The sequence below is a fragment of the Rousettus aegyptiacus genome, unplaced genomic scaffold (genome assembly GCF_014176215.1).
Source record: "Rousettus aegyptiacus isolate mRouAeg1 unplaced genomic scaffold, mRouAeg1.p scaffold_m13_p_17, whole genome shotgun sequence".
Classification (NCBI taxonomy): domain Eukaryota; kingdom Metazoa; phylum Chordata; class Mammalia; order Chiroptera; family Pteropodidae; genus Rousettus; species Rousettus aegyptiacus.
In genome coordinates, this window is record NW_023416292.1 from 31074270 (window position 1) to 31086503 (window position 12234).

Here is a 12234-nt window from a genome sequence, read left to right on the forward strand (position 1 = left end):
CAATAAAATGCATATGGTTAAAGTGTATGATTCGGCAAGTTTAGCATTTGTACAACGATCACCGTGATCGAGGCGGTGCACAGCCCGCAGGCCTGCGGGCGACACTCTGCCTTAGGGCTTGCTTGGCTCGTGGGATCAAGGGTGAATTCCTCAAGCCGGCCTGGGAGGTCCAGCCCTGCGGCCATGCCATCTGGTCTGCCATCGGTCCTGCTTTTAAAACTCGTCCTTCGTACGACGCTGAACCTCTCCTTCCCCTGGCTGGCTGCTGTGGCCTCCCCTCCCGAGGAGGCCACCCTCCCGTTTTCATGTCCGAGGGTGTTACGTACCTTCTAGTCCTGGTAACGACGTTACATTTCCCTGTGGCATCATTACTCTGGTGTCTGCTTTCCCCACTGGCCTGCGAGCTCCGTGGGCGTGGAGATAGTCTCTCTCTTTTTTTTTTTTTTTTTACCCACTTTTGTGTCTAGGAAGCCCAGACGGATGCCTGGTGCACTATAGCTGCTCAGGCCACATGCGTTGAATTCGCGAACGAATTGCACCATTGTTTATGGTAGTGAAAACGTGGAGAAAATGCGTAGGAAACAAGGGGAATTGTGGCTCACCTGTGCTATGCAATACCACACAGGTCTGTAAAACAAGGCGGAGCTGTGCTCGCTGACGTGGAAAGTCGGCTAGGATAGGCTTTGGAGGAAAGGCAACAGCAGCAAAAGCATGTTGCAGAACGATTCTCAGGGCGAGCGATGGTTCTAAATCAAAGCGGTGTGTATAAAATGCGTTTAACAGGGCAGCGCCAGATCGTAACGACGCTCCGTGCTGGACCCGGGGCCGGCAGAGGGGAACGATGCACGCGTGTTTTTGTAAAGAATTTAGAAAACTATGCATTTTTTGCACTTTTTGTTTTTACTAGTACGCATTACTTTTGTTAAGCTGAACATGTTTTTAACGTGTGCGAGGAAGACAGGAAGCCATCCGGGAGGGGGCCGCCTTCCCGACACCCACCGCCGCCCTCCTGTTCCGCCCTCAAGCCCCACAAGTGTTGACCCTCCCCACCTTGTGCCCCTGCCCTCCCACCGTACCTTGGTTCGCTTACCTGGTACCCCTGTCTTCCCGGCTGTGCTCCTGCCCTCTCACCTGCGCGTACGTCTTCTTACCTGTACCCCACTTTCTCGTCTGCATCGTGGCCTCTCCCCGGCATTCCTGTCCCCTCACCTGTGCCTCTGTCCTCACACCTGGGCGCCATCTTTCCACCTGGGTTCTGTCCTCTCACCATCTCCCCAGAGCGCGCGTGGCTTTTCTGCAAATTTTAGGGTAAGGCTGAGGTACCTCCGCACCCGGCGGGTAAGCTCCCTGAGGAGGAAAGGAACCAATACATTTTTTTAAAAAACGAAACTCCTAACCCCTAGCGGGCACATCTATATACTTTAGCCGGTTGAATCCTCACAAGAACCTCACGTAGATATTTTTACCTCCGTTTCACAAAACGCTAAGCGAGGATAGCTTGTCACTTGCTCAGTGTCTCACAGCAAGGACTCACACAGAGCGCCGCCTGGCTCCCAGCTCCAAGCCCTCTGTGCCGTGGCCCTGGGGACGGAGTCACAGCATGCCCTCCCAGCTCCTCCTCGCTCGCTACCTCCAGGATGGTGTTTGCATAATGAAAGCAGTTTATCCTTCGGCCAGCCTGTCCATTAAACGGCCTTTGTATTCATTTTTCTATTAAAGCTCCATCTCCCCAAAGCTTGAAAATAGGATTGGAAACTTGCCGTTTGACCTATTTTCATTCATTAGCATAATTTATCAAATTAGAGAACTGAGAAGCTTTGGGGTGAGGAGGAGAGAGCCCCGGCAGTCTCGGGGTGGGGCGGGGTGGGGTGGCAGAGGGTGCCGGCCAGGGCATGGGGTCCCAGTCCCGTGAGCACTGAGGGAGAGAAAGGAGGAGCGGGGAAATCGCTCAGCCGTCAAGGCGGGAGCGAGCAGAGGCAAACTCTCTCCTGGTGGGTGGAAAGAGCCTCAGACTCTGGAGGAAAGCCGGCCTCAGACCGCTGGCTGGGAACGCTCCCCGCCCCACCCCCAGCCTCGGCGTCTTCCTCTGGACGCAGAGAGGCTCCTGGCTCCCCAGGGCGCTCACAGTCACCGCGATGGGACCGTGTGTGTGAATGCTGCTTGCGAAGAACTGTGGGCACAAGGCATTTGTGACGATCCACGAGGACGGACCGTTCCACTTTGCTGACATAACCTGGTCTTCACTTTGGAGTCAAAATTCTGAGTCTGGAAGGTGAGATGTTATGACATTGCTTTAGTGCCTCTGAGATAGGGATCACCTCTACCTTCCCTCCATCTCCCAGGCCCCAGAATGGTGCCTTGCACGTAACAGGTGCTCAAAGAGGCCTGCTTAAAGAGCGATAAATGCGTGACTTTAGCTCGCAACTGCTCAAGCAGTGGCCCTATGGAATTATAGCTGTCATGCTCCCTGACCCTCCTCCCAAGTGGCCTCAAGTGCTAGCCTACCCAACAGCAGCTACTTGGGGACTGTCCTAACAGGTGAGGTGAGGGCAGATTTAAGAAGGGGGCAAGCGCGGGAAGGGGACGCCAGTTCAGCCATAGGAAGAAGCCCCTGAGTCGTCTCTTTGCTGGCCACCAAAGACCCGGGGTTGGTGCATGAATGGCCAAGTGCCAAAGTGAAAGGGAGGAAGGCTGCAGTGATCTGGCGAGAAGCAGAAGGGGGTCGTCAAACGAAATAACAATGGATCCCAATCAGACGACCTTTTAAAACATGTAATAGATGCACATGCACACCCAAATTATACTCATAGTCCCTATAGTTATGGATTTATTTAAGGAGAGTAAGACCGTGTTTGGTGTTGAGGGCTTAAAATGTTTTCTGTGTGTGTGTGTGTGTGTGTGTGTGTGTGTACTTTCTCCAGGACCCAGCAAACATCGTGCTATGTTTCCATCCACAGGTGGTGACACACACACACACTCTTCACTTCCAGCTGCAACTCTTGATTGTTTGGGGGCAGTAAAAGCATCACTCAGGTTCAAGACGAGAGGGTTTTGCTCCTAGCGAAAAAACACGGAGCCGGATCCTTACGACGGGCTGAATGCTGCCTCCCCAGCCCAAGCAAGATACGTCTACCTCTTAATCCCCAGAACTCACGACTGGTACCTGATTTGGAAAAAGGGTCTTGACAGATAATAATTAAATTAAGTCTTGAGATGAGATCTTCCTGGATTATCCAGTGGGTCCTAAGTTAGGTGATCGGTGTCCTAAAATAGAAGAACAGAGGGAGGTTTGAGACTAACACTGAGAGGAGAAGATGCTGCAAAGCCAGGGCAGGGACCGGATCGACGTGGCTGCAAGCCAAGGGATGCCAAGGATTGTCCGCAGTCCCAGAAACCAGGAGGGAGGCATGGAACAGCTTCTCTCCCAGGCCCTGGAAAGAAGTGTGGCTTCCGGGACCGTGAGCGAATGCGTTGTTATTATGCTAAGTCATCCAGTTTGGGATGACTGGGAGAATCCATTATGGCAGTTCTATGAAACTAACAGGTCTCATATGCTACCTCCTCACAAATATTTAATGCAAACGATCTAAACACCCAAACTCCAACGCGTGTTCCAACAGGGAAAAGTCCCCATGGGCGCCCTAGCCGACTCCTCTGGGCCCAGTGGTCTCTTGGAGCTCTGCCCAGGGTTCCCCGGGCCATGGCCTGCTCCGTCAGAGCTCGGCCCCTTCTGCTGGGTTGCAGGTCCTGGATAACCATCCTCAGAAGTTGCGCTCAGTTGAGCCCCACGCCCTGGCTCTTAAGGATCTTTAGCACTATTTCTCACTGGCCCACGTTCCAGGGATCCAGGGCTTCGGAAAGTCCTTAAATGTGCCCGAAATCCTCACGATGACGATGCGTTGGTTCTGGTGCTCATGCCAGAGCATCTCGTGACTGTCAAGCACCAGGTAACCGCGTGCCGCACAGTCCCACCCACCTAGCGTATCACCCTGCAAGCCTGCCTGGGTAAGCGGAGAACGGGACGAAGTCGCGTTTTAATTTCCTCCGCATCTCCTTCAAGAAGAGTTCCCCTGTCCCTAAGGACTCGGGGCCTGTGCTGCTCGGATCTCTCTGCAAGGCCCATCTGCTGCTGCTCCCTCCACCCCAGCCACAAAGTGAACCTGCCCCATGTCTGTTGGTCCGGGCCTTTCTCCAATGCCAAGGGACAATTATCACGAATGCATTAATCAGGTCAGCTCAGGAGTTTGACAGATTTGTCATGATGGAAACCAGATGGAGAAAGGTGGGTTGGACAGCGAGCCCGTGGGTGGACACACTGCTGGCCGCAGGCCCTGACCCAGGAGAAAGGATTCCTGGCCTTTAAAGGGAGGTTTCTTGCCCTTGGCCCAATCCTAGTCGACATTTTAATCACTTATTTGAATAAAGTCAAAGAGACAGGATATTTCATTTGCAAATGATCCAACTCTGAGCAACACAGAAAACGTGTTTGTTCACATACTCGGTATTTTTAAAAATGTGAAACGACGGACCGAGATGAATAAATCAGAATCAATGTAACATCTTTCCCTTGGTTTCAAGAAATAAGCCACAAAAGTAAAAGATGGGTTAATAGCACTTCATGAGGGAGGAGAATTAGTGGTTTTAGTTTATTTTCAGCTCAATATGAGTCAACAGTCTGAGAAGCATTTTTTAAAAAGACAAACTTAGGTTGCATTTCCAGAATGCACAGACCCAGATCAAGGGTGGTGAGCGTTCTGGTATGTTCTGTGCCGGCAGAACATGGGTACAGCGGCCAGTGAGTACTCAGAGAGACAGGTCAGGTTGATGAAGCATTTAACGGCCTGTCACCTGAACGACGTGGCCTTTTAGACCAGAGAAGAAAAGGCTCGGGGACACACATTATCTGTCTTCACGTATCTGAAGACTTAGAAGGGTTGGGGTGTGGGGGTCGGGGTGCCGGCGGGAATGCTACGTATCTTCAGAGAGTGAAAGAAGGACAAAAAGGACCTAAAGGGACCAGGTTTGGCTTCATTGCTAAGAATCGGAGGTGTGCAGCAACAGCATGGTCTGCCTCCTGAGAAGGCGACGGTCCCGTCCTTGGGAATATTCAAGCGAAACTGTCATCCCAGCGATCGCCAGGGTGTGCTCCGTACACGGCCTCACCGTGTACGGAACACACATCCGATTCTCGCTCTAACACTGTGAGGAGCGTTGAGCGCATCTCATGTTTCCCTACTGTGTGATGCCACTTCACCTCACAGGGGTTCGCACATTTGACAAAATACTTCGAAGTTCTTCGAGGACCTTGTCGTAAAAAGGACAGATCCACCGCATGTCCTTTATCGTCATCTGATAACAATACTTGCACGTTGCCAGCTCAAACGATTTTAACTGAACTCCTGACAGTAGAAAACTCACTTCTCAGTTTTCTGCTAGCAGGTCCCTGGGGAGTCGTCTAACGTCATGCAAAAAGCAAAGCAGTAGCAGCAAATCCATTGCTGGACTCCCTGGGCACCCTCCCTCTGAAGCATAGGCCCTCGCTGTCTCCCCCAAACTCTTCCCTGGCTTCCTCTCTGTCAGGAAAATCAGAGCCGCCATTAGGAAAACAGGGCAGGTGTTATTTCAAGCAGAACTGCAATTGGCAACAGGTCATTTACTCATTCATGCATTCATTTAATTCTTTATTCTTTTGTTTATTTGTGCACCCACTCATTGATACACACAGGAAATTATACTGGGCACCTGTGCACTGATTAGTAATTAGGCAGAGCAATTTTAATAATCAGATCCTAAAATAGAATGGCTTAAGAAAACTAGTAGTCTCTCATCGAAGTGTTTGGGGTAGCAGTCCAGGCTGTGGGCAGCTTTGCTAGACACCCAGGTTCCTGCCATCGTGTTGCTCTGCCAGCCCAGGGCATGGTTCTCGTCTGCCGCATCCGCTTCCCAGCCCAAGAGAAAGGGAAAGCACGAAAGGGACAAGCTACTCAGTCGTTGGGAACCTAAAGTGCGCGTTCACCTCACTTCCGCACTTACCCATTCGACAGAAGGCTCGCGGGGCCACGCCTCGCTGCTGAGGATGCAGGAAATGCAGGGCTAGCTAGGCGGCCGTGAATCCAGCCAAGGCTTACTAAAAGGATCAAGGAGAGAGTGGGTAGCTGGGGAGATGGCAGCATCCGCCACCATCTGCATAACGCAGTAGACTCCGTAGGATGAGACTCGCATGGCCTCTGCTCTCAGGTTGCGCCTTGTTCCCCTGCAAGCAATAAAAGGACCTATGGGGGAAGAGTCAGGGGAGTGGGGCAAAGAGCTTAAAAATTTCAGAGGAGGAGGGATGACTTGAACTTGAGATTGCTAGACTAGGCCCCTGAAGGAATTCGAGCTGGCGAGACTGGGCTTCAAAGGTGGATAGGAGCCTGGCATGGACCTGGGGAGAGGACAGCGAGCAGAATGAAGAGCAGCAATCGCTGTGAACCAGAGGGCAGCTCTTCACGGAAAGGAGGGATTCCTCGGCCACCCCTTCCTCATGGCACTCCATGCGCGCTCACCCATTCACCAGCTCTGTACCCGCGGGCCGCCAGTGCCCTCCCTGGTCTTGGAAGGCACAAAGCCGCACAGCTACCCAGGACATTTTCTAACTGTGGCTAGGCAGCTCTCGCTTGAGGCCTCTTCCATCCCTCTAGAAAGAGAGAGGCTGCGAGGCCTGTGGAGACAGGTCGGGCGGTGAGTCAGAGTCAGGAGACCTGGAGTCTAATAACTTATTCATTGCAAACATTTTCAGAGCTCTGCAGTGTACAGAGCATGCTGACCTATAGGATTTTATTTGATTTTCATCTCAGCTCAGAGGGGCTGGTTAAAGTAAGACATCGGCTATGAAAATGCTTTGAAAAATCAGCGTTACATAACGGAAAATATCATTAAAGCATCACTAAAATTGTATTATTTCCAACTCCAGTGATTTGGAATTTGTTGTAATTTGCACAAGGGTCCAGGCTGAAAATGATCTTTATGCGCATTAAAACTGAAAGGATCTGCTTAGCGAATTAACAATATGGCTAAGGTTGCCGGGAGACATTTATAACCCGCAGACGACAACCGTCACAGTGACTATTGTGGCATTTTTTTTTGCAAGAGTATTGGACTTCAATTAATTTTGAACAAAGCTCTTTTTATTAAAGTAGGCCTGGTGGGACTTCCACGAGGTAATAAAACTTTGCTAGCCATTTGTTTGAGCTTCCGCATTTCCTACAGAGTAAGACAATTGCTAAGCAAATTAGTTTGAGGCCTCGCAGAGAATTTAAGTGTTTAAGGAAAAACCGGATTACAATTTGGCCAGGATGTTGAAGAAGAGATTCTGGCCCCAGTTTGTAGTTTGCATTAATTTTGGCAGTGAAAACTCTTCCTTTTCTTTTCTCTTCAAAAGCTCAATCGAGCAGAATGCAAATGGCCAACAGACATATGAAAAGATGCTCAAGGTCACTAATCATCAGAGAGACGCCAATGAAAAGCACAATAAGATATCACACCTATCAGAATGGCTGTCGTCAATAAATCAAAGAACAACAAGTGTTGGTGAGGACGTGAAGAAAAGGGAACCGTCATATACTGTTGGGGGATTGCAAAAGTGGTACAGCCGCTATGGAAAACAGTTTGAAGGTTTCTCAAAAAATTAAAAATGGATCTACCTTTTGACCCAGCCATTGCACTTCTGGGTATTTATCCAAAGAAACCCAAATAACAATTCGTAAAGATCTACGCACCCCTATGTTCATGCAGCACAATTTACAATAGCCAAGATATAGAGGCAACCTAAATGCCCATCAACAGATGATTAGATAAAGAAGTTATGGTTCATATATACAATGGAATATTACACAGCCATAAAAAATGAAATCCTACCATCTGTAACGATACGGATGGAGGTTATTGTGCTGAATGAAATAAGTCAGGCTGAGAAAGATAAACACCATATGATTTCACCTAATATGAGGAATCTAAGGAACAAAAGAAACAAACTAATCAAAAACAGACTCACAAACATAGTGGACAATTTGGTGATGGACAGAGGGGAGGGGGTTTGAGGGGCTGTGAGACTGGGGTGAAGGGTTAGCAAAGTACAAATTAGTAGTTGATAGATGGTCACGGGGATGGGGAGCACGGCGGAGGGAATGCAGTCAGCACTAATGGCTAGTTGGAGAGCCAGAGGAGAGAACAAGCAATTAGGGGGATCATTTTATAAACTATATAAATGACTAACCGATGTACTGTACACTTGCAACTAATAAAAGAAAAGCAGACGCAGGTTGAAGTGAGAGTGTGTCCTCTCGGTTTCTCGCCTCTACCCCTCAAAACATCTTTGATCAGGTGCCAAAGAACTCAAATACTCGGTGACATTTAAAATCTCTTTGAATTCTGTGCCTATCAGCTTATGGAGAACCACAGTAAGTAACAGCTGACATTTATTCAGAGCTTGTTCTGTGGCAGACCGATGGTAAATATTCGCTTTTACAGATGAGGAAACCGAGGCTTCCAGAGTTTAAGAAACTGGCCCACGGTCACACTGACAGTGCATTGTGGAGCTGGTACTCAGTCCAGGCCTCACGATCACGAAGCACATGCCCTACGATGTTCTTCCGTATAGGTCACACCTGAGTGGCAACATCGTCCTCTGTTTACCGAACATCACTTAGTGGCCTCGCTTCCTACATTTTTAATAATTTACATCCTAACAAAACTCAGAAGATGAGGGCCATCTTCCAACTAAATGCCCTGAAGACTTAATGATAGAGCTTGGGGACATGTCCCTGTCCCCAGGGGTCTGGAGCTTGAGGTGGACAATGGCTGGGGCGTTCAAGAAGAGGACCTCGGCAGACGCAAACCTGGACATATGAGTGGCTGCCGTGTTAGAGGCTGGATGCTGAGTCCCTGGGGGTGTGGAGCTGGGTCCAGAAATAGACACCGGGATGAATACAAGGCCAACTGAGCGATTTATGGAGTTGAAGTTTGGTTATTTTTTTCTGAGGGTCGTTCACGCATCAGACATTTATGGAGTCCCATTCTACGTCAAGCATTGGGCTAAATCTTGGGGATACAAAAAAAAAATGAGGGCCCTGCCCCTCAATGGAAATGAGTTGTTAAAAAATAATATTCAAAAATAATATCGATGACAACATGGGCAGTGATCGGTCAGACCGAAGTGGCCGTGGGCAACTGCCACTCAACTGCAGGGCTCTGCGGGGTGCAGCCATCGAGTTGCGCTGTGGTGACGAGGGGGACGTGATCTTTCTTCCTTGAAGGGCAGGGGTCAAAAAAGGGCTTCGTGCACAATCCTTTAATGAATCCTCATGATGTTGCTGCAGTCATCTCAGAGACGAAGGTTGGCCGAGGCGAAGGGCCCGCAGGAGAGGCTCCCTCTGCAGCCCGGGACCTCCTGGGTGGTCAGTTCTTGCTGCGAGACGTGGAGGAGCACAGGCCATGGAGGACGTTATCATTCTCCCGTTGGCCCATGGGCCTTTTAAGGCGTGGTCCTGGAAGGGAAGAAGTGGGCTCTGGGGCGTGGGCCGACAGGCTCCCAGCCAGGTGTGCCGGGCATGCTCCCACTCCAGATTTCTGATTTAAGTTGCATCTCTTATACTTTCTTCCAGCCAAGTGTTCCATGGCTCCCAGTGATCCTGCCGGGTAGCACACCGTCATCGGCAATGCCTCCGGTTTTAGGGCGTGCATATTATCAAAACTGAATGAGCCACAGACCACTTGGTGTTCACCTGTGTCAGACACACGAACGCAGAGCCAGATGTCTCGGCTTGCTGCAGCAAGAGAGGACACTCCAGAGGAATGGCGGCCAAGAGGGAGGAGGGACACATCTTCCGTAAGGTGTGGGGTCCTGCTGAAGGAACCCGAGGAGCCTGCAGGGGACAGAGCTCAGTTCGGGTGGGACCGGCTGCTTTCCGAGGCGGGGTCGGGGAAGGAGCTGGATGAAGGGCTCCGTCCTGAGGCAAGGGCCGCTTAGCAGTTGGGCATCCTCAGTTCCAGGCGGGTTTAGCGCAGTGGGCCCGTGACGCCCCTGGGAAGAAAGCAGCAATTGCTCATCGTACAGCCTGCGAGTGACCTTGGGAGAAACAAAGCCTCCTGTTACCTTCGCGGCGGCTTTTATCCGTGTCCTCTCGGCCTGATCAACTGTAGGACTTCCTTTCGCTTTTTCAGTCTGAGCTGATTTCCACTCCTAGATGGTTATTTGTTTTTCCAGTATCTGTGGATTCGAGGGGCTTTAGGAGGCAGGAGCGGCGCTGAGCATCCTCCCCGCATTCCATCGTGCGTTTACAAGGCGGGTGCAGACGAGATGTCTGGGAAAATCGCACGCGCCCCACGACGGTTCTTGCGCTGACCTTCTTTGTGCTCTGCCTACCGTCGTTCCTTTTCAGACCCCTGCCCGGACCGCGGCCGCCATCTCCAGGTGCCTCCAGGCCTCGCGTCTGAGCCCCGGATCCAGACGTCGGGCCCCTCAGATTCGGCACCACCAAACTCCACCCGCCCGCGGTCACTGCTGCGCCTTCTAGTTGCTATGGGTGCGCTGCACCCCATCCGCCCGGTCATTCGGCCAAACGACCAGGTGTTCTCCTCACCGAGACGCCTCCGCGACCCGAAGGCCCAGCCGGTTGCCATCACTCGTCAGTTCTTCCTCCTGAGTGTCTTTCAAACCTTCTCCTTTCCCTCTCTTGAGTCCCTGCCCCTTCTGCTGTGACCAATGCAGAAGTCTCCTAAGAGATCACCCCCTTCAGTCTCTTCTCCCTCCAGTTCCCCAGACGCCCCATAGCCAGAGAGAACATCTTAGAATGCAAATCCGGTCTTCTCCCTCGCTATGTGACGCCCTTTAATAGCGTCTCATAACCTCGTGTGAAATCCGAAACATCTTACGCAGCACACGAGGCTTTTCATCCGATGGGGCCTGTTTCCCCAGCCTGTTTTCCTCCACACCTTCCCTTGCGCCATATGATCCAGCCACAGAAAACCCCCGGCGGCTCCCTGACTGGCCGCCCTTCATGCTATCGAACCCTGGGACAGGCCGTTTCCACTGTCTGGGGTGTCAGACAAGAAGACTAACTGTTACCACTTATCGATCACGCACCGTGGGCCCGGTGCTCTGCTGGTGGGTTCATGCGCGTCCTTACAACGATTCTATAATAGAGCTACGATCATTATCTCCATCTTACAGATGAAGAAACCGGGCTTAAAAGAGGTAAAGAGGCTGACCGAAGGTTAACAACTGACAAGTGAGAGAGCCAGGATATGAATCCGGGTTTCCAGTGAGACAGACGGACAGACGTCTCCTCCAGTGTATATGACCAAGTCCAGTCACGCTCTAAGACCCAACTGCCACGTCCCTGTATCTTGACCCTTCCCTGACCTCTCCTTCCTGCCACCGCGTCTTATACATAATTGTACTGGGCTTGCGGGCGGTACCGACCCACACGTCACAGTCCCCCTGTGTGAGCAGCCATGCTCTAGCTACACCGCGGGCACTGCCCACACCCCGGCTGTGGCTGGTCGAGCATGGAGGACACACGGACTGTCTATCTACGTCCACACGTCTAAACTGAGACGGCTGGGCCAGCCGTGGAAGTGCTCCGCTTAGATCTCCTTCAAAAGATCTGCCGGACATAAAAGAGGAAGACCCTGCCACAGGACACGTGTGGTTGATTGACCACCTTTTGGATCCACTGTGACATTCGCATTTCTCCCGCAGCCGACGGGCACACTGGGGTGCTAGGGCCGGTCATCCCCGCCCCTGCGGGACTGTCCGATGGGCAGCCCCAGCTCGGGAGGCTCTCTCGGCCCGGCTAAGACCGAACAGCACCGCGGCCCGATGCCCTTCCTCCCCGCTCACCTGTCACAGGCGTGAGACAGGCACCGTGCTCTGAACGCTCGCCCCCCGCCCCCTGCTCCTGCTTCTTCCTCTTTGCCCTTTCATAGGCTCTTCCCCCAGGAAATCCTGTCTCAGTGTCTGCTGCTTGGAGGACCTAAAGTGGCACAGGAGCAGAAGCTACCTCTATAGACCTGACACGTGGCAAGTAGCCAGTAAACGCCTGCTGAATGAAGAACGGAGTCAGCCATCTGCCTCTCCCCATCCGTTTCTACACCACACGAGCCAGATCGGTCCTCCTAGAGCATCATGGCTGTGTGCACGCCACTTCCCTTCCTCCCCACGAGCAAAGTGATAGCGGATAAAAGAGAAGAGCC

General features: G+C 51.6%; 1 protein-coding gene across 5 annotated transcripts in view; it reads right to left on the reverse strand.

Annotated features, from left to right (window-relative positions):
- Nucleotides 1-432: 432 nt before the first annotated feature.
- Nucleotides 433-12234, reverse strand: part of MAB21L3 (mab-21 like 3) — a 103580-nt gene continuing 91778 nt past the window's right edge. For 2 of the 5 annotated variants that reach the window (XM_036235043.1, XM_036235044.1), the window contains 2 exons: nt 2126-3264; nt 433-1294 (listed from right to left, as the gene is read on the reverse strand). Coding sequence is in view for 2 of the 5 variants with exons in the window: in XM_036235046.1 (XP_036090939.1) it covers nt 3244-3264 (21 nt within the window). In the remaining 3 variants the exon portion in view is untranslated. Of the gene's footprint in view, nt 1295-2125; nt 3265-6033; nt 6254-12234 lie in introns of all 5 variants that reach the window. The other 3 variants (XM_036235045.1, XM_036235046.1, XM_036235047.1) reach the window with 3 other exon arrangements.